This window comes from Oncorhynchus gorbuscha, linkage group LG01 (assembly GCF_021184085.1).
Source record: "Oncorhynchus gorbuscha isolate QuinsamMale2020 ecotype Even-year linkage group LG01, OgorEven_v1.0, whole genome shotgun sequence".
Classification (NCBI taxonomy): Eukaryota; Metazoa; Chordata; class Actinopteri; order Salmoniformes; family Salmonidae; genus Oncorhynchus; species Oncorhynchus gorbuscha.
The window spans coordinates 88,552,431-88,573,991 of record NC_060173.1 but is presented as its reverse complement, the minus strand read 5'-3'; the positions used below and the strand labels follow the sequence as shown (position 1 = coordinate 88,573,991).

At 44.3% G+C, this 21,561-nt stretch overlaps 1 protein-coding gene across 8 annotated transcripts in view; it reads left to right on the top strand.

Annotated features, from left to right (window-relative positions):
* Positions 1-401: 401 nt before the first annotated feature.
* Positions 402-21,561, top strand: part of LOC124045236 (target of Nesh-SH3-like) — a 43,365-nt gene continuing 22,205 nt past the window's right edge. For 3 of the 8 annotated variants that reach the window (XM_046364545.1, XM_046364538.1, XM_046364523.1), the window contains exons 1-9: positions 404-980; positions 8,746-8,925; positions 9,566-9,634; positions 9,750-9,882; positions 10,667-10,848; positions 11,055-11,104; positions 16,778-16,820; positions 18,134-18,199; positions 18,386-18,493. In XM_046364545.1, the coding sequence (XP_046220501.1) occupies positions 887-980; positions 8,746-8,925; positions 9,566-9,634; positions 9,750-9,882; positions 10,667-10,848; positions 11,055-11,104; positions 16,778-16,820; positions 18,134-18,199; positions 18,386-18,493 (925 nt within the window). In that variant the 5' untranslated portion in view covers positions 404-886. Of the gene's footprint in view, positions 981-8,745; positions 8,926-9,565; positions 9,635-9,749; positions 9,883-10,666; positions 10,849-11,054; positions 11,105-16,777; positions 16,821-18,133; positions 18,200-18,385; positions 18,494-21,561 lie in introns of all 8 variants that reach the window. The other 5 variants (XM_046364568.1, XM_046364553.1, XM_046364530.1 and 2 more) reach the window with 3 other exon arrangements.

Genomic DNA, 21,561 nt, shown 5'->3' with positions numbered 1-21,561 from the left:
CTTGAATATTGGACTTGTGGGACACCCCTCTTTTCTAATTTTCCTCATACCTCCATTTTTGCAAGAGACTCTTACATCACCTTTAAGCACCTTACAACTTTGGGCTAAATGAAGAGAGCAGTAATGAGTGGTAGAGTGAGGGAAATGAAAGGGAGGAAAAAGGAAGACAGAAAGAGAGAAAGAAAGAAAGAAAGAAAGAAAGAAAGAAAGAAAGAAAGAAAGAAAAGAGAGAATAAGTACAATGAAAAATCAGCAAGGGCCTTAGGGATGGAAAAGACTGCCATTGCAGAAAAAACTAATGGAAAAAGAGAAAGAATGAAAAGGGGGGGATGAGAGAGAGAGAGAGAGAGAGAGAGAGAGAGAGAGAGAGAGAGAGAGAGAGAGAAAAGAAAGGGCCAGAGAGAATGAAGAGAGAGCGAGAGTGGGTGTGACGCCAAGTGAAAGAGAAAGGGGGTGTGTCCGCCTCCGTCTGTCCCCTCCCTCTGTAGGTATAGATGCTACAGGCTGGTCTCCCTGCATCCCAGAGCACAGCACAGAGCCCCAGAGCATCAAGCCCTTCAGCCTCAGCCAGAGCCTGTCCAGTGTGCTGCACTAGTCCTGAGACCCACCAGCTCAGTGAAGTAGTCCAGCCACCAGAGTCAGAACTAGGATAATTACTTTACTATCCTAGTTCTACTATCCTAGTTCTAATGTTCTAGTTCTACTGTTCTAGTCATGTACAAGGCTCAGTCTGTGAACTAGTCCAGAGCTGGTTGATATTTACTCTGTGGACCTTAGTCCTCCTCTTAGTCCTGGACTGAGATTATTAAGTCTTCAGTCAACTGCATCTAGTGAGAGCCACCAGCCAGTCCTTTGTACCTGAGACCACTGCAGATCCCCTACCACCATGCAGCTCTCACACACCTTCCTCGTCTTCCTCTTCCTCCTTTTCATCGTTGGGATTGCGCTGGCCGGCTCGTCCACGGCTCGGAGAAGCAGGGGTAAGTGACATCTGTATCACCATCATTGCCATGTAAAACCTTTACAGTCAACTCCAAAGAAATGCAATGTTAATGGAATTGCTTGGCTTGTATAAACTGAAAAAGACAGTTATCCAATATGCACTTATCAGGAGTCCACTTTACATCACATAACATGAATATATGTTGTTATGGGAATTCTGTCATGCAAATTATAGGCTATTGAGTTTTGCAAAGAAAGTTAGCCTCAGATTATATAAATGAAATGTGAATGAAATGCATGTGGACATGCAGTTGAATTAAATGTGGACACCCATGCACATTATATAATTGCAATGCATTTGATGATGGTGACTGCTCAGGTTCATGAAGAATTGTTGGACCAAACTATGCAGTATTGGTGTCTGGTATCTTATCACAATCAGACACAGTTAAATCGTAGTAGACAGCTTCGATGAATCCTGTAGTGATTATGGGTTCAGATAATATTGCTAGACATTATTGCAGTGTTGTATCTGAAACTGGCATGTGACTCATATTAAAATCCTTCCGCTGAAACTATGCCCAATGCTATGAAACGGCTTGCTCCATTACATGGTCCCAACCAAGGTGACGATTTCATTTTCATGCTATGTGGTTGTGGTATATAGGACTCTGCATACTATGCAGCATGATGAATGGTACGCAATTGTTATTATATGTTGGATGGTATGTCCTGCAGATGTTGCCGTGACAACCACAGGTGGCCGTTGCCTTGTCACACATTGCCAGGAAGGACAATGATTCTGATGTCTGGAAGCATGCACCCCAGTTCCTCATAAAGTTTGTCCTATTGTGCCACAATGTAAAATACACTACACTACTGTAGGTCTACTGTACATCATGCTGAAAATGGATGCACTGTCTTTAGTTGACCTGGAGCAAGGTGTTCCACTTCACAACAGACCATGTCCAAAATTGTGCTTGTGCTGTTTTTATGAGCCACGTTAGTTTGTCCCATTTCTATGAAACAAGGTGGGCAGGCGAGGATGAGAGAGGTTAACTGCTGCCAGAGTAGTATATAATGTAGTATATAATGTCGAGATGCTCATGTCTCCGTCCTAACAATGGTATTCGTTGTCCTAAAGGCAGAAAGGCAGCCGACAAGCTTAGGTCTGCATATAAAGCCCATAGAAATACATTGGGCTTATTTTGGACAGATTTTGACGTTAGTGAAACCTCTCGCTTTGCCTCTTCCTCTCTGCTGCCTCTAATAGTGTTCAGTTTGCACTAATGAAAGTGTTTCCAGGTTACAGGTCAGGGTTGTTGGTAGTTTGGCCCTTGTTAGAATGTGCCATGTGCTTGTCCTGAAGTGTGCCAGGTGCTTGTCTCACCTTTGAGACAGAAAATTTGTTTTTATTGCAGTTGAATTATTTTAAATTCAAGTGAAATAGATAGAACAGTAGACATTAAAAATAAATAAAGGCATTTCAAATGTCATATTATGGCTGTACAGTGTTGTAATGATGTGCAAATAGTTAGTACAAAATGGAAAATACATAAACATGAATATGGGTTGTATTTACAATGGTGTTTGTTCTTCACTGGTTGCAAATCTTGCTGCTGTGGTGGCACACTATGGTATTTCACCCATTAGATATGTTTAGCTACATTTGATTTGTTTTCAAATTATTTGTGGGTCTCTTTCTGTCTGTCTGTCTGTCTGTCTGTCTGTCTGTCTGTCTGTCTGTCTGTCTGTCTGTCTGTCTGTCTGTCTGTCTGTCTGTCTGTCTGTCTGTCTGTCTGTCTGTCTGTCTGTCTGTCTGTCTGTCTGTCTGTCTGTCTGTCTGTCTGTCTGTCTGTCTGTCTGTCTGTCTGTCTGTCTGTCTGTCTGTCTGTCTGTCTGTCTGTCTCAGCAGTTAGTTATTTTTAAACATGTTTTAAATGGGGCCATAAAATGGAATCTGTTTAATATGGGAATCAGCCCTGTTTTGAGGGATCACTCTGGTTAGGATTTTCACAACAGTCACGGGAAACTCTGCCATGCTGTCCCATTAACCCACACCCGCTCTGCCGCATACACAAGGGTCACACACGCACGTGCACACACACACACACTATATATATTACACGCAGTGTGTTTTAGTTTAATTCTGGCTCCCGTTTCCCATGTCTCCACAGTGCCGCCACACTGTTTTCTGTAAATTAAAGTTGGGCACTTTGAAAACTTTGATGCTAATAAAGCTGATTTCAGTGAGTGAGACTACAGAGGAGAGTCGGTTAGAAGGGCAAGCACTGTGGAAAAACTGTGACATTGGCTTACAGACAGTTCCACAGTGTATTGTTAGCTGAAGTTGGCTTACAGACAATAACATTGAGATTGGATGAACGAGTGTAACGTGAGTTTGCTTTGGAGGTCTGTCAGAGGTGGGTGTGGCTCTTCATTTTGACATGTGTTCCCTGTCCCTAGTTGGAATATGTTACGTCAAGTTATCTCTGGCTGAAGTGACCTCAAATACAGACTCTGGATCAGTTTGTTGATGTGCTTTATACTTATTTGTGCATGTTGGGTGTATGTGCTCGAACAGCCTGGGAGATGGAGGGATGGATGAGAGAGGTTTAGAAAGATGGAGGGATGATTAGAGAACAATGGAGAGATGAAGGGAGGAAGAGTTGGTGAAAGGGAGAAATTGAGTTTTGTTACCAGAGAAAAGAAAACAACTATAGTTGCACCATATGTGGGAGATATAGTATGAGATCAGGGGGACCAGTGCAGGGGATAGCGTGGGAGCGTTAGCCCAGGCACGGCTTGCTCCAGCTGGGCTGTGAGATAAAGCTCCCCCTGAGAACCCGGAGCATGGCTGGGCTGGCCCATGACCGAGGGTGTGGTGTAGTGGTGTGGAGCCCACTATAGCGTATCAAATCCCCTCTCCCCCATCCCCCATTGGAATTTTGTGACAGGTGATGTCTGCTTGTCATTTCTTACCACCTTCAAGCTGTTTCTGGTTTTCTCAAAGTTGACTCTTTTTGTTTGGAGACAGAACCATTCCAAACACTTTTTCTTCTAGTTGGCATCGACAAGAGAGATTTTTTACACTTCATTGAATTAAATGAAGCCGACTCTTGTTACCAAGAGTCGCAAAACTTGTCTTTGCTGGCCGTGGGAAGCCAAGTCCCTTTGTACCTCTCCACCTTCTCATTCCCAGGATGGAAACACAACAACTAAACACCTGCAGAGCTGCGTAAAATCAACTAGAGCCACAAAGCCCCACGTACACAAACCCTACCGAGCAGTGTGTGAATGTGTGTTTTGTGTACTGTATGTGCATACAGCGGGATAATATTAATCAATGTCCTTTCAAAGAGAGGAATGAATAGAGGAATGATAGGACACGAGAGAAGAGAAATTGAAAGACGGAGGGCCGAAAACAAGCTGCCAAGAGGATCTAGTTTGGGTGTGCAAAGTGGGTGAATTTTCATAGCAGCGAGAGCACTGAGCTCACCCCCTGACAGGCCTAATGACCTCCTCCCTCTCCAAGAGGACCATCCATCACCAGGGATGAGCCAAGATGGCCGTCGTGAAGTCCAGTCGCCTCCAGTCAATGTTTCCGCTCAGTGTCTCCTGTCCAAGGGAGCTTCTGCAATCCAGCCCAAGAGGAATAGTGGGATCAGAGAGGAAGTATTTATTGTATCTTTTAAGTGTGCTGGCTGTGTTTTCATAGTTTGGCTGATCCTTTGGTCCACTTTTTGTGGTGATTCACATGTATGAGTTTGAGCTTGCATCTCTTGAGCAATGCAGGATTTCCGTTTAGGTTTGTTGAAGTTTAAGGGGCCAATCTGCAGTTGCTACATCCATGTTGGTGCTTAAATGAATGATAAATACCCATAGATTCTTTAAGAATCTACCTTATAAATGCTTCATGAGCTTAGTTTGACTGTCGCACCCCATCAGAACCAAAAATGTAAACTTGATTTACTCCAATGTTTGTATACAAAATAAATGCAAACAAACATTTGATATTATGGATGGTCAGTCCTTGCATTCATAGCTCTATGATTTTGAATGGTTGCATTTCTTCATTCCCATCCCTTAGCTTTTTACCGAAACATTGCCCCTTTAGGTACAGCTAGGTGCTTTTCTCTGATATTTTCATGAAGTGTGATAATGGATAAAGCTGCTGTAGGAAACCTTATGACATGGTGAGGGGCAGAGTTCTCCTCAATAAAAACAAAACATCTCACTGATCCTCCTTCTTAGCAACCACTCAGACAAACCCTGCAGCTATTTGGAAAATGTGCATTGGTTATCACCTTCTAATAACATCCAGTTGACATTTATGAAAGGCATTATCATTTATTTATCCATTGCATAATAAAACACTCAGCATTGCTGCTGAGATCTGGAACATAGTGTGTTCTAGACAACATGAAGTACACTGTACACCCTGTGTCCTTATCACAACATATGCACAAACATCTTCATTTACATTTAATTACTATGGTAGCACATGTTAGTAATATGTTGTTGCTATAGGTGCAAACTTCTCACCCGGTGCAAATGCTTAGTAATTTAATTATGGGCCTTGGTTGTCAGAGGTATCCCTTGTCTTTGTGGTTCATCAGTGCAAGGTCATAGAGTCAGTTGATACATGGCGTTTAGCGGAAGTATTTATTCTTTACAAATAACAGGCTAACTAGAGGTGTGCTGGCTTCTGCCCTCAGTACAGCCCTAGGTGCGTGTGTGTGTGTGTGCGTGTGTGCGTGTGTGCGTGTGTGTGTGTGTGTGTGTGTGTGCGTGTGTGCGTGTGTGTGTGTGCGTGTGTGCGTGTGTGTGTGTGTGCGTGTGTGTGTGTGTGTGTGTGTGTGTGTGTGTGTGTGTGTGTGTGTGCGTGCGTGTGTGCATGTGTGCGTGTGTGCGTGTGTGCGTGTGTGCATGTGTGCGTGTGTGCGTGTGTGCGTGTGTGCGTGTGTGCGTGTGTGTGTGTGTGTGTGTGCGTGTGTGCGTGTGTGTGTGTGTGTGTGTGTGTGTGTGTGTGTGTGTGTGTGTGTGTGTGTGTGTGTGTGTGCGTGCGCGTACAATGCCGGAGGTGATGATCAGGTAGTTCTGGATTTTAATTTGGTCGTCAAGCTCTAGGTCAGTTGTAACCGTGACAAGGCTTTGGTCAGTTTGAACATTCTGTGTCGTTGGAGATTTCATCTGTCATTCCTAATCATCTTTGCCTCGTATCCAAGACGATACCAAAATCCTCTTCTTCCCTTAGATATCTGTGTTATGGTTGGCTAATATTCCAATTTCTTGTTATCTATTCTGGTGGCTTGGTTGTGAACAGTTTCCCTTTGATGTAGATTGATGATTGGGGTTGTGATACTGTCTATTTATAAACTTCCAGTCATGTTAGACTGGAAATACAGATACGTCCCTGTTGTAGAACGGCCAAACTGTTGGGATTTGGACCAGGTTGTTAGGGGACTGAGCCAATGTTTGCTTGTTTTGGAGTTGGAGAAACGCAGCCAGAAATGTCCTGATGTTTCATACACTGGAAAGCCCTCTCATTGGATCCAGAGCTAGAGCCAATCCCCCATTGTTTCATCAGAAATATAGAGGGAGAAACAAAACAAATGCAGTCTTGATAGGAAACACACAGTTGGCAAAGACTAAGGCTATTCATCAAAGCATGGTTTCCCCTCATTTCTCCCCAACCTCTTTGTCTCTGGCGTCCGCTGGCAGTATATGCACATTTATTTTTCAAAAGCACGTTCCACAATTTGCATTTTACTCTTTAGTTTGCCCCTAGATATCTCACTGCAGTTCGCTGAATGCCCGTGCTGTACAGTGAGGTAAAATGTCTGAGAATTCTGCTCTCAGACCACTTACTGTGTATTTGCCACTCTCTCATACACCTTTGCTTTACTTCTCTCTGATTTTGTGTTTATCTTCACGTGTTAATGAGGCAGACACTTTAAATCCTTCCCTAAACTCTCATACCAAACACAGTCCTGGCCAAAGGTCTCTCACCCTGCTGTTTACACTACCAGTAAACACCAATGAAACCAGTTTTCTGCCTCTACACTGCACTTTTCTCTGTAGTCCAGTTTGGGTCTTTGTCTCTCTATGGTTTCTGTCCCTGTGTAACCTGTTTCTCTGAGCTCCTTGGGTAGGGCATGTGGTCTTGGGGGTTCAAACGCTGTTGATTTTGGCAGGATATGTCAACATATTTGGCAGCAGACTGTCTGTGTGTGTGTGTGTGTGTGTGTGTGTGTGTGTGTGTGTGTGTGTGTGTGTGTGTGTGTGTGTGTGTGTGTGTGTGTGTGTGTGTGTGTGTGTGTGTGTGTGTGTGTGTGTGTGTGTGTGTGTGTGTGTGTGTGTGTGTGTGTGTGTGTGTGTGTGTGTGTGTGTGTGCGTGTGTGCGTGTGTGCAATCGATTACTGAGTTGTATCGTTAAACACATTAGGGCGGTATTATAAACACGATCCCTCTGTTTGCTAATTAGCTTAATTAGCTTTGAGCTAAACTACTTCTATGATCTCTTTGAGGCAAATAACACCAAAACATGCATGAGACGACTCTCAAGCTCTCCGCAGCCGATATGAGTAAGAGATTTAAACAGGTCAACATTCAAATTACCAGGACATATACTGCAAGGATGAGCTGACCAATTGGCAAGTGTCTTCACTGACATTTTCAACCTCTCCCTGTCCAAGTCTGTAATACCAACTTGTTTAAAGCAGACCACCATAGTCCCTGTGCCCAAGAACACTAAGGTAACCTGCATAAATGACTACTGACCCATAGTACTCAAGTCTGTAGCCATGAAGTGCTTTGAATTGCTGGTCATGGCTCACATCAACACTATTATCCCTGAAGCCCTAGACCCCCCACTCCAATTTGCATACCACCCTAACAGATACACAGATGATGCTATCTCTATTGCACTCCACACTGCCCTTCCCCACCTGGACAAAAGGAACACCTATGTGAGAATGCTACTCATTGACTACTGCTCAGCTTTCAATAACATAGTGCCCTCAAAGCTCATCAATAAGCTAAGGACCCTGGGACTAAACACCTCCCTCTGCAACTGGATTCTGGACTTCCTGACGGGCCGCCCCAGGTGGTAAGGGTAGGTATAACAACACATCCGCCATGCTGATCCTCAACAAAGAGGCCCCTCAGGAGTGCGTGCTCAGTCCCCCCCTGTACTCCCTGTTCACTCATGACTGCACAGCCAGACACGACTCCATCATTACCATCAACACCGTCATTAAGTTTGCCGATGACACAACAGTGGTGGGCCTGATCACCAACAATGACGAGACAGCCTACAGGGAAGAGGTCAGAGACCTGGCCATGTGGTGCCAGGACAACAACTTCTCCCTCAATGTGATCAAGACAAAGATGATGATCGTGGACTACAGGATAAGGAGGACCGAGCACGTCCCCACCAACGGGGCTGTAGTGGAGCCGGTTGAGAACTCCAAGCTCCTCGTTGTCCACATCACCAACCAACTAAGAAGATCCAAGCACACCAAGACAGTGGTCCTCATGTACATATTACCTCAACTAACTGGTGCCCCCGCACATTGACTCTGTACCGGTGCCCCCTGTAGATAGTCACGCTATTGTTATTTTAATGCTGCTCTGTAATTACTTGTTCCTTTTATTTCTTATTCTTATTCATATTTTTTTAACTGCATTGTTGCTTAGGGGCTTTAAGTAAGCAAAGAGAAAGAGGAAAGGCATTCATTGTGCCCAATGTGTGCGTGTGCCCTCCATTCCAACCTTACTGAACACTCTCCTCTCCCACAGTGAGACATCATAACATTAAGGTGAGGATCAACGCTACAGGCGACACCATCGTGATGAAGTTTGTACGTCCGAACGCTGACACCAAGCTGGAGGGCTACATCCTGGGCTACGGCAGCAGCATGTTCTCTAAACAGTTCATCCAACTCCCAGAGAACGGACTGCCCTACGAGACAGAGATCGGTGAGGCGTGTGTGTTTTGTGTGTTATGTATGATTGCATGATCATTCCCCATAGCATTGACACTATAATCGAAATGTGAACGATGCCATGTAGGTTTTCCGAAGGAATACAACGATTTGAGCCAGCAACTATAGAGTGGTCTCGCACACAGACAGTATGTGTGTTATGTTGAAGGTTTAGTCATGGTTTGATTAATGTCATCACCGACAGAGAACACATCTGTGCAGACTCCAACACCCCTCCAACACACACACACCTACACACCAGTGGAGGCTGCTGAGGGGAGGACGGCTCGGAATAATGGCTGGAATAGAGCAAATGGAATGCCATGTGTTTGATGTATTTGATACCATTCCACCTATTCCACTCCAGCCATTACCACGAGCCCATCCTCTCAAATGAAGGTGCCAGCAACCTCCTGTGTTACACACATGTAGATGCACACACACACACACACACACCTCACTCTCGGTGTAATGTCAAAGACAGCCTGCCCTATTCATTTCTGGAATGTTCAGTCAGGTCACATTTGAGAACGTCCAAACGCAACCCCATTGAGGGCCTCCTGAAACACGATCAAATTCGGAGACAATAATGAACAATCTTCTGTGATCAAGGCTATTCCCTGACTCTATTCCAGATGCCGAGCCCAAGTACCTGATCGCTGTCCAGCCCATCCCAGTCAATGATGTGAAGAAACAGTGCCCAGGTACCACACATGCACCAACTCCAAGTGTGATAAATGATTGACTCTTTTCTCATTTATGCCCATTCCTTTCAATCTGACGAGGTTCACCTTTGAACTGACCCCTGTGACTCCACAGGCAACGTGAACCTGGAGAAGCCCCTCCACCTGGTGATTGGGTCTGTGACCCCCACCTCCGTGCTGCTGTCCTGGGGAACCCTCCTCAAGACGCCCTACGAGGGAAACATAATGAACGACTGCCTGGAGGACGGGTGAGTTAGCGCATGCACACACATGCACGCTCAGCAGAGTGAGCCAGTACAGGTACACAGCCCACATCCCAACCTACCTACAGGGGTTCCGGTGCTAGTTCGTCATGCTCTGACACCATAGTAAGAAGTAAGATTATTTTCACAGCTTGAGAAAAACAAAGCTGTATTTCACTCAAACTCACCCTCATATTATATACAACAGACAGCTTTAAACATGTGGTCGAACTGCAACACATCGTCTGCCAGTCTTTCTGGTTACTGAGTGGAGGTGGAAGGCAGTAGTGGGCGAGGGCACAGGTGTTTAGTAGTGGTTGGAGTGATCCTCATCCTACACATCAACTCATTGACACATTCTTCTCTACTTCTCTAAACTTCCCCTGGAAAAGACATTGGAAAGCTTGACCTCACCCTACTCTGCTCCCAGTCCCTGCTGGCTTTTAAACTCTCTAATGTCAGTTATGGCTGCCACTGCCCTGTGCTCCTGGCCTGCACAACACTTCTCAACCAGGATACCAGAACTTACAGCTTTGCTTTCATGGCAGTCACTGACACAAAATGGTGGACAGACTCTCACAGTTTTATAGCAAGCCATTGTTTTAACTTACAAATCAATCCCAGGAAACTGTGCCATCATAATGCTTTACTATCCATGTTACCACACCATTTCTGACATGTCCATTCTATGTCTGTTGACACTAGTCACTACAGCATACACAATGTTCTAATACTGCTGATGAAAATGTGTGATGATCAACAATGTTGTGTTCTATCTGGGTTGACGCAGGAACTACACGGTGCGCTACCGTGAGAGGAACCGGAAGTGGACCTACCAGACGTGCCCTGCAAGCGACACGGTCATTGACAGCCTTAAGCCCAACACGGCCTATGAGTTTGGTATCCGACCCAACAACAAGGAACGCAGCGGAGTATGGAGCAAGCCAGTCCTCCACAACACCAACATGAGCGGTACGTACCTAAACCCTTCCCCTCTTTCCTTCCATAATTCAAATCATTCCCCCTTTAAATGCCCCAAATTGATGCAGCATTGACTCTGTCAGCATCTCACACAGATCACATGTTTTATATTTACTTTATATTCCTTATGGTCCAATACTAGTAACATATATTCTATTAGTTCCAGTTATTCATTAGTATTGTGTTGTGTTTTCCAGGGAAGGCCATGCAGAAACCCTACAAGCCAAGGACACCTCTGAAGCCTGTGGTAAGTACTGCACACATTGCTCTTTTACTGCCCTCTAGTGATTATGTAGTGTGCTCTAGTCATTATGTAGTGTGCTCTAGTCATTATGTAGTGTGCTCTAGTTTGTAGTGTTTTAGTATGTAGTGTGATCTAGTGCGTAGTGTACTCTAGTATGTAATTTGTGCAGTGTGCTCAAATATGTAATGTGCTCTAGTGTGTAGTGTTTTAGTGTGTAGTGTGCTCTAGTGTGTAGTGTGCTCCAGTATGCAATTTGTGTAGTTTGCTCAAATATGTAATGTGGTCTAGTATGTCATTTGTGTAGTGTTCTCAAATATGTAATGTGCTTTAGTGTGTAGTGTTTCAGTATGTAGTGTGCTCTAGTGTGTAGTGTGCTCAAATATGTAATGTGTGCTAGTATGTAGTGTGCTCTGGTGTGTAGTGTGCTCTAGTGTGTAGTGTTGTAGTATGTAGTGTGCTTTAGTGTGTAATGTGCTCTAGTATGTAGTGTTCTCTAGTATGCAATGTGCTCAAGTAAGGTGCTCTCGCTTGTAATGTCTTCTAGTATGCAGTGTGCTCTAGTATGTAGTGTGCTCTAATACGTAGAGTGCTATAGTGTGTAGTGTGCTCTAGTATGTAATGTGCTCTAGTGTGTAATGTGCTTTAGTGTGTAGTATGCTCTAGTATGTAATGAGCTCTAGTATGTTGTTTTTTAGTATGTACTGTGCTCTAGTGTGTAATGTGCTCTAGTGTGTAGTGTGCTCTAGTATGTAATGTGCTCTAGTGTGTAGTGTGCTCTAGTGTGAAATGTGCTCCAGTGTGCACTGTGCTCTAGTGTGTAGTGTGCTCTACTATGTAATGTGCTCTAGTATGTAATGAGCTCTAGTATGTTGTTTTTTAGTATGTACTGTGCTCTAGTGTGTAATGTGCTCTAGTGTGTAATATGCTCTAGTGTGTAGTGTGCTCTACTATGTAATGTGCTCTAGTGTGTGATGTGCTCTAGTGTTTAGTGTGCTCTAGTATGTAATGTGCTCTAGTGTGTAATGTGCTCCAGTATGTAATGTGCTGAAGTGTGTAGTGTTTTAGTATGTAGTGAACTCTAGTATTTCATGTGCTCTAGTGTGTAATGTGCTCGAGTATGTACTGTGCTCTAGTGTGTAGTGTTTTAGTATATACTGTGCTCTAATATGTTAATGTGCTCTGGTATGTTGTGTGCTCTAGAATGCAATGAGCTGCAATGAGCTCTAGTATGTGGTGTGCTCTAGTATGTGTTGTGGTCTAGTGATTGTGTAGTGTGCCCTAGTATGCAGTGTGCCCTAATATGTTGTGTGCTCTAATATGTAATGTGCTCTTGCATGTAATGTGCTCTAGTATGTAATGTGCTCTAGTTTGTAATGTGCTCTAGTGTGTAGTGTGCTCCTGTTTATACTGTTTTAGTATGTACTGTGCTCTAGTATGTAATGTGATCTAGTGTGTAATGTGTTCTAGTGTGTAATGTGCTCTAGAGTGTAGTGTGCTCTAGTGTGCAATGAGCTCTAGTATGCAATGAGCTCTAGTATGTTTTGTGGTCTCGTGATTGTTGTGTGCCCTAGTATGCAGTGTGCCCTAATATGTAGTGTGCTCTAGTATGCAGGGTGGCTAGTATGTAGTGTGATCTAGTATGCGCTAGTATGTACTGTAGTGTGCTCTAGTATGTGGTGTGCTCTACTATGTAATATGCTCTAGTGTGTAATGTGTTCTACTGTGTAATGTGCTCTAGTGTTTACTGTGCTCTAGTATGTAATGAGCTCTATTATGTGTTGTGGTCTAGTGATTATGTTGTGTGCCCAAGTATGCAGTGTTCCCTAATATGAAGTGTGCTCTAGTATGTAGGGTGGCTAGTATGTAGGGTGCTCCAGTATGTAGTGTGATCTAGTGTGCGCTAGTATGTACTGTAGTGTGCTCTAGTATGTGGTGTGCTCCACTATGTAATATGCTCTAGTGTGTAATGTGTTCTAGTGTGTAATGTGCTCTAGTGTTTACTGTGCTCTAGTATGTAACGTGCTCTAGTATGTAATGAGCTCTATTATGTGTTGTGGTCTAGTGATTATGTTGTGTGCCCAAGTATGCAGTGTTCCCTAATATGTGGTGTGCTCCACTATGTAATATGCTCTAGTGTGTAATGTGTTCTTGTGTGTAATGTGCTCTAGTATGTAATGTGCTCAAGTGTGTAATGTGCTCTAGTATGTCAAATCAAATCAAATCAAATGTATTTATATAGCCCTTCGTACATCAGCTGATATCTCAAAGTGCTGTACAGAAACCCAGCCTAAAACCCCAAACAGCAAACAATGCAGGTGTAAAAGCACGGTGGCTAGGAAAAACTCCCTAGAAAGGCCAAAACCTAGGAAGAAACCTAGAGAGGAACCGGGCTATGTGGGGTGGCCAGTCCTCTTCTGGCTGTGCCGGGTAGAGATTATAACAGAACATGACCAAGATGTTCAAATGTTCATAAATGACCAGCATGGTCAAATAATAATAAGGCAGAACAGTTGAAACTGGAGCAGCAGCACAGTCAGGTGGACTGGGGACAGCAAGGAGCCATCATGTCAGGTAGTCCTGGGGCACGGTCCTAGGGCTCAGGTCCTCCAAGAGAGAGAAAGAAAGAGAGAATTAGAGAGAGCATATGTGGGGTGGCCAGTCCTCTTCTGGCTGTGCCGGGTGGAGTATGTTACGTGTTCTAGTGTTTAATTTGCTCTTGTGTGTAATTTACTCTGGTATGTAATTTGTTCTAGTGTGTAGGGTTTTAGTATGTACTGTGCTCTGGTATGTAATGTGCTCTGGTGTGTAATGTGCTCTAGTGTGTAATGCGCTCTAGTATTCAATGACCTGTAGTTTTTGGTGTGCTAGAGTATGTGTTGTGGTCTAGTGATTATGTACTGTGCTCTAGTATGTAATGTGCTCTAATATGTAGTGTGTGCTAGTATGTAATGTGCTCTAGTGTGTAGTGTTTTAGTATGTACTGTGCTCTAGTATGTACTGTGCTCTAGTATGTAATGTGCTCTCGTGTGTAATGTGCTCTAGTGTGTTGTGTGCTTTTGTACGTAATGTGCTGTAGTGTGTAATGTGCTCTAGTATGCATTGAGCTCTAGTATGTGGTGTGCTAGAGTACGTGTTGTGGTCTAGTGATTATGTAGTGTGCCCTAGTATGCAGTGTGCCCTAATATGTACTGTGTGCTAGTATGTAATGTGCTCTAGTGTGTAGTGTTTTTGTATGTACTGTGCTCTAGTATGTACTGTGCTCTAGTATGTAATGTGCTCTCGTGTGTAATGTGCTCTAGTGTGTGATGCACTCTTGTGTGTAGTGTTTTAGTATGTAATGTGCTCTAGTGTGTAGGGTGCTCCAGTATGCAATGAGCTCTAGTATGCAATGAGCTCTAGTATGTGTTGTGGTCTAGTATTTAGTGTGCCCTAATATGTAGTGTGCTCTAGTATATATGGTGCGCTAGAATGTAGGGTGCTCCAGTATGTAGTGTGATCTAGTGTGCTCTGATCTAGTATGTACTGTAGTGTGCTCTAGTATGTAATGTGCTCTGTTATGTAGTGTGCTCTACTGTGTAGGGTGCTCTAGTATGTAGGGTGCGCTAGTATTTAGTGTGCAATAGTGTGTAGTATGCTCTATTATGTAGTGTTTAGTGTGTACTGTGCTCTAGTATGTAATGTGATCTAGTTTGTAATGTGCTCTGGTGTGAAATGTCTCTAGTGTGTAGGGTTTTAGTATGTACTGTGCTCTAGTGTGTAGTGTGCTCTAATATGTTGTATGCTCTAGTTTGTAATGTGTTCTAGTGTGTAGGGTGCTCTAGTGTGTAATGTGCTCTTGTGTGTAGGGTGCTCTAGTATGTAATGTGCTCTTGTGTGTAGTGTGCTCTAGTATGCAATGAGCTCTATTATGTGTTGTGGTCTAGTGATTATGTTGTGTGCCCTAGTATGCGGTGTGCCCGAATATGTAGTGTGCTCTAGCATGTAGGTTGCGCTAGTATGTAGGGTGCTCCAGTATGTAGTGTGATCTTGTGTGCGCTAGTATGTACTGTAGTGTGCTCTAGTAAGTAATGTGCTCTGTTATGTAGTGTGCTCTAGTTTGTAGTGTGCTATAGTGTGTAGTGTGATCTAGTGTGCGCTAGTATGTACTGTGGTGTGCTCTGTATGTAGTGTACTCTGTTCTGTAGTGTGCTATGGTGTGCAGTATGCTCTAGTATGTGTATTTTTTTATAGTATGTAATGTGATCTAGTATGTAGTGTTCTCTAGTATGTAATGTGATCTAGTATGAAATGTTCTCTAGTATGTAATGTGATCTAGTATGTAATGTGATCTAGTATGTAATATGCTCTAGTAAGTCTACAGGGTGTACTATAAGAGCTGCAAGCAGCACATTCTTTCCATCCTACTCCTTATTGGAAAATAGCTAAACAAGCAGCTAGCCATATTTGGCCAAGAGCAGTAAAGAGGACCTTAGCCAGTTAATATCTGCATTACTAAAGAGGAGAGGAGAGGAGAGGAGAGGAGAGGAGAGGAGAGGAGAGGAGAGGAGAGGAGAGGAGAGGAGAGGAGAGGAGAGGAGAGGAGAGGAGAGGAGAGGAGAGGAGAGGAGAAGAGAGGAGAGCAAAACTGGAGGAAAAAGAGGGCAAAGTAAATATTGGATTTTGGAAAGAGGTGAAGCAGAAAAGAGAGGAGAGAAGAGAGTGGAGGGAAATATGGAGAGAACCGTTAGCCTTAACTTTCTGGCCGTGCTAAGTGACTGGACTGTGTGTCTCTGTCGTCTCACGTGCCGCCGGCCCCACTCTCGTAAAGCTGCACAGCTGGCCAGCATCAGCCGCAACACTGGCACTTCCTGAGGGAAAGTTGGAATAAGGATCTTCCCGCTGGAGAGTTTACAGATCAGACATGGAGAAGAGGGCATGGGGTTATGTAAGAGGGGGTGAGAGAGAGTGAGAGAGAGTGAGAGCGAATTGATTCTCTGACTCACTAAATTAGTGAAGTAGATAGCTCTTCATACTATCATTGTTGTATCATTTTTTCATTTTATTTAACTTGTATTTATCCAGACAATTCAATTAAGAACTAAATAAGAACTTATTTACATTGACGGACAGGCCAGTGACGACGAAAAACAGTATCATCTCTTTTTCTCCACCCCCTCCCTGTCATTCCCCCACATCTCTCTTTCTAAACCCCCTCCCTGTCACTCCCCCACATCTCTCTTTCTAAACCCCCTCCCTGTCATTCCCCCACATCTTTCTTTATCCACCCCTCCCTGTCACTCCCCACATCTCTCTTTCTAAACCCCTCCCTGTCACTCCCCCACATCTCTCTTTCTCCACCCCCTCCCTGTCACTCCCCCACATCTCTCTTTCTAAACCCCTCCATGTCACTCCCCCACATCTCTCTTTCTCCACCCCCTCCCTGTCACTCCCCCACATCTCTCTTTCTCCACCCCCTCCCTGTCACTCCCCCACATCTCTCTTTCTCCACCCCCTCCCTGGCACTCCCCACATCTCTCTTTCTCCACCCCCTCCCTGGCACTCCCCCACATCTCTCTTTCTCCACCCCCTCCCTGTCACTCCCCCACATCTCTCTTTCTCTACCCCCTCCCTGTCACTCCCCCACATCTCTCTTTCTCTCCCCCATCTCTCGCTCACTCTCTTTCTCTCTCCTAATAGAAAACGGTCAACATGCCACGGGCCTTCTTCCCTCCTCGTCACGGTAAGCCAATAGACACAGACAGATAGACAGACAGACAGACAGACAGACAGACAGACAGACAGACAGACAGACAGACAGACAGACAGACAGACAGACAGACAGACAGACAGACAGACAGACAGACAGACAGACAGACAGACAGACAGACAGACAGACAGACAGACAGACAGACAGACAGACAGACAGACACATTGATTTGACACAGACACAGGCACAGACACACACACACACACACACACACACACACACACACACACACACACACACACACACACACACACACACACACACACACACACACACACACACACACACACACACACACACACACACACACACACACACACACACACACACACACACACACACACACTTTTGCCCCTACCTAGAGTACATGTACATATTACCACAATTCCCTAAACTACCTCGTACCCCAGGACATTGCCTCGGTACTGATACTCCTTATATAGCCTTGTTTTTGTTCTTTTGTGTTACTATTTCATTTATTTATTGTATTATTATTATTATTTTTTACTCTGCATTGTTGGGAAAGGGCTCATTATTAGGAATTTCACGACAAAATCTACGTCTGTTGTATTCAGTGCATGTGACAAATGCATTTTATTTTGACACACACACACACAGACACACACTCCTGCTTTGGTCATACCCACTGAACCCTGGTTTAATACAGTGCCAAAGACTTTACAGGACGTGATGATTTATCACTCTCCCTCCGAAACGTCTGTTTCACCCCTCCTCACTGAACCCTGGTTTAATACAGTGCCAAAGACTTTACAGGACGTGATGATTTATCACTCTCCCTCCGAAACGTCTGTTTCACCCCTCCTCACTGAACCCTGCTCTGAGGAACCAGCACTGGAAGAATCTTTAATAGGACGTCTGATTTACGACTCTGCAGACACGATCTCATCATCATTCAGTCCCATGTTATACAGTAATCTCTTATTCGTCCTTCTGATTACCACAGTGTTTATTCCAGGTGACCAGAGAAGATGGCATTCCTGTGTACCTACTGTACATACAATACATGTTGCCTTGGATGACGATGTGATCAGCAAGATACATGCTTGCTAGGGCTGTCAATGTTTTGAAATCATCCTTTTGACAGGCATGCTGTACTTAGGCCATACTGTACAATCTGCTCTTAACTGTAATGCACTGAGCCCATGCATACAGTACATACTGCACTGCAGTGAACTGAACAGAGCTGCATGCATGTTATTTTCATTTGGAAGCTCCAGGATGGCAAAGTGATGCTGTTGTGATGTGTGTCCCTTCCTTCTGTTCAGCTGTCCATAACAGGAGCCAGGGCAGAACCCTCTTCAGGACCCCTGTAGCTCCAAGGACCACCTTCGGTAATGAGCCATGCAACTATGTCCTATGATCTCCCCTTCTTGACCTTGCCGTTTTTTTCAATCTTATACTTTTCATGTTTCTTTCTTTTCCTCAGAAAACCATTTCACAGTTTATATCCTGTAGCAGGACATCAAATCTCTCTCCACAGATTGTGTGTAATTCTTAAAGTTTGCTATATTCCTCAGCGCCAACCTCGGCCAATAGACAGCACTTCGTGTCCACTCCCCGATCCACAATGCCTCAGGTGCAGCCAACTGGTAAACACGAGCCAACTGGTAAACACGAGCCAACTGGTAAACAGACAGACACTTTACTCCCTAATGAGACAGGACGGCTTAACTGTCAGCCAGCTTGGCTGCAGCCAATGAAAGGGTGGGTGGGCATGGTTTCAGAGGGATCTTTTTTATGATTGGCTGCATGAGTAAGATTGGTATGCACTGAGTACAGTAAGTAGAGAGCCCCGGATCTCAGGAGAAGATGGCTGTCAGTTCCAATACTGCCTCAGACAATTCCCAAGAAGGCGGAGGTAGGTTGCCATGGCAGCATGACTTAGCCACATGGTTGTATGGTCCTACTGAGAACATCCCATGACCTTTTGAGCACATTGCATAAGCGCTGCTTGTTCCCGCAATGCGTTTCTCATCAGTTTCGTCCCACAAACAAGTCAATCATCTCTCTCTGTCTTCCTCTACACTCTTAGAAATAAGGGTTCCAAAACTATTCTTCGGCTGTCCCCATAAGATAACCCTTTTTGGTTCCAGGGAGAGCCCTCTGTGGAAAGGGTTCTACATGGAACCCAAAAGGTTTCTACCTAGAATCAGATAGCGTTCTTCAAAGGGTTCTCTTGTGGGGACAGCCGAAGAACCCTTTCAGGTTCTAGATACAAAGGTGCTACCTTTGTCTCACTTCTTTACAGTCTCTGTGCATCCATTTGTCCATACTGTGTATGAATCAGCATCTTATACCATGATACCTGTCCACATTCATTAAGACATTTAAAACATCCCACTCAACATTCCCCAACACAACTGTTCATTTAGAATCATTGTTTTAACTCACAGTGATTTGCTTTCAGCCAGTTGCAGTTTAGAAGGTGATCAGTCTGCATGATAAAGTAGCATGCTACAAAATGATCCCGCTTTCTCCCCAACAGGAACAGAGCCTCAGCTCTACCATAAAATGCCCTAATTTTTCATCTTCTATACTCTGTACCTCCTTTCTATCCTATCCCGTCCCTTCCTATCATATCCAATCCTATCCTATCCTATCCTATCCCATCCTATCCTATCCCATCCCTTCCCTTCCTATCCTATCCCATCCTATCCTATCCTATCCTATCCTATCCTATCCTATCCTATCCTATCCTATCCTATCCTATCCTATCCTATCTCTTCCTATCCTATCCTATCCCATCCTATCCCTTCCTATCCTATCCCATCCTATCCCTTCCTATCCTATCCCATCCTATCCCTTCCTATCCTATCCTATCCTATCCTATCCTATCCTATCCCATCCTATCCTATCCCATCCTATCCTATCCCATCCTATCCTATCCTATCCTATCCTATCCCTTCCTTCCTATCCTATCCTATCCTATCCTATCCTATCCCATCCTATCCCTTCCTATCCTATCCTATCCCTTCCCATCCCTTCCTATCTTATCATATCCTATCCTATCCTATCCCTTCCTATCCTATTCTGATCATTCCCTTCCTATCGTATCCTATCCCTTCCTATCCCTTCCCTTCCCTTCCCTTCCTATCCTATCCTATCCTATCCTATCCTATCCTATCCCTTCCTATCCTATCCTATCCCATCCTATCCCTTCCTATCCTATCCTATCCCTTCCCATCCCTTCCTATCTTATCATATCCTATCCTATCCTATCCCTTCCTATCCTATTCTGATCATTCCCTTCCTATCGTATCCTATCCCTTCCTATCCCTTCCCTTCCCTTCCCTTCCCCCTTCCTTCCTATCCTATCCTATCCTATCCTATCCTATCCTATCCTATCCTATCCTATCCTATCCCTTCCTATCCTATTCTGATCATTCCCTTCCTACCGTATCATATCCCTTCCTATTAATTCCCTTCCTATCCTATCCCTTCCCTTCCTATCCTATCATATCCTATCCTATCCTATCCTATCCCTTCCCTTCCTATCCTATCCTATCCTATCCTATTATATCCTATCCCTTCCTATCCTATCCTATCCCATCCTATCACTTCCCTTCCCTTCCCTTCCTATCATATCCTATCCTATCCCTTCCCTTCCCTTCCCTTCCCTTCCCTTCCCTTCCCTTCCCTTCCCTTCCCTTCCCTTCCCTTCCCTTCCCTTCCTATCCTATCCTATCCCATCCTATCCTATCCCTTCCTATCCTATCCTATCCTATCCCATCCTATCCCTTCCCTTCCTATCCTATCATATCACTTCCCTTCCATTCCCTTCCCTTCCTATCCTATCCTATCCTATCCCATCCTATCCTATCCCTCCCCATCCTATCCTATCCTATCCTATCCTATCCTATCCTATCCCTTCCTATCCTATCCTATCCTATCCTATCCTATCCTATCCTATCCTATCCTATCCTATCCTATCCTATCCTATCCTATCATATCCTATCCTATCCTATCCCTTCCTATCCTATCCTATCCTATCCTATCCTATCCTATCCTATCCTATCCTATCCTATCCTATCCCTTCCCTTCCTATCCTATCACTTCCCTTCCATTCCCTTCCCTTCCTATCCTATCCTATCACTTCCCTTCCATTCCCTTCCCTTCCTATCCTATCCTATCCCATCCTATCCTATCCCTCCCCATCCTATCCTATCCTATCCTATCCTATCCTATCCTATCCTATCCTATCCTATCCTATCCTATCCCTTCCTATCCTATCCTATCCTATCCTATCCTATCCTATCCTATCCTATCCTATCCTATCCTATCCGTTCCTATCCAAACCTTCATTGTATTCCTATTTGTCTATCGTTCCTGTTTTCGCTCTGGAACAAGAGTTCGCAAAACATCAGGAAAATAATAAAGTACCTGAAATATATTAATAACAACAATACATTTATTGGTCATTTGCTTTTTACTCATTACATTTAAAGCCCTACCTGCCTGTTTATAACACAACTACACCACAAGCACCCCACAACCCTAACTGTGCTAGCATCACCATTATATGGCCATTAACACGAGAAGTGACACTGGGATGCCATGTTATCTACTCATCTACAACCTTCTCCCCTCTCTCTCTATCTCTCTCCTCCTCTCTCTCTCTTTCACTCTCTCTCCTCTCTTCTCTCCTTCTGTGAGTTGAGGTAAAGTACCTGATCGGATTGAACAATCAATCAAA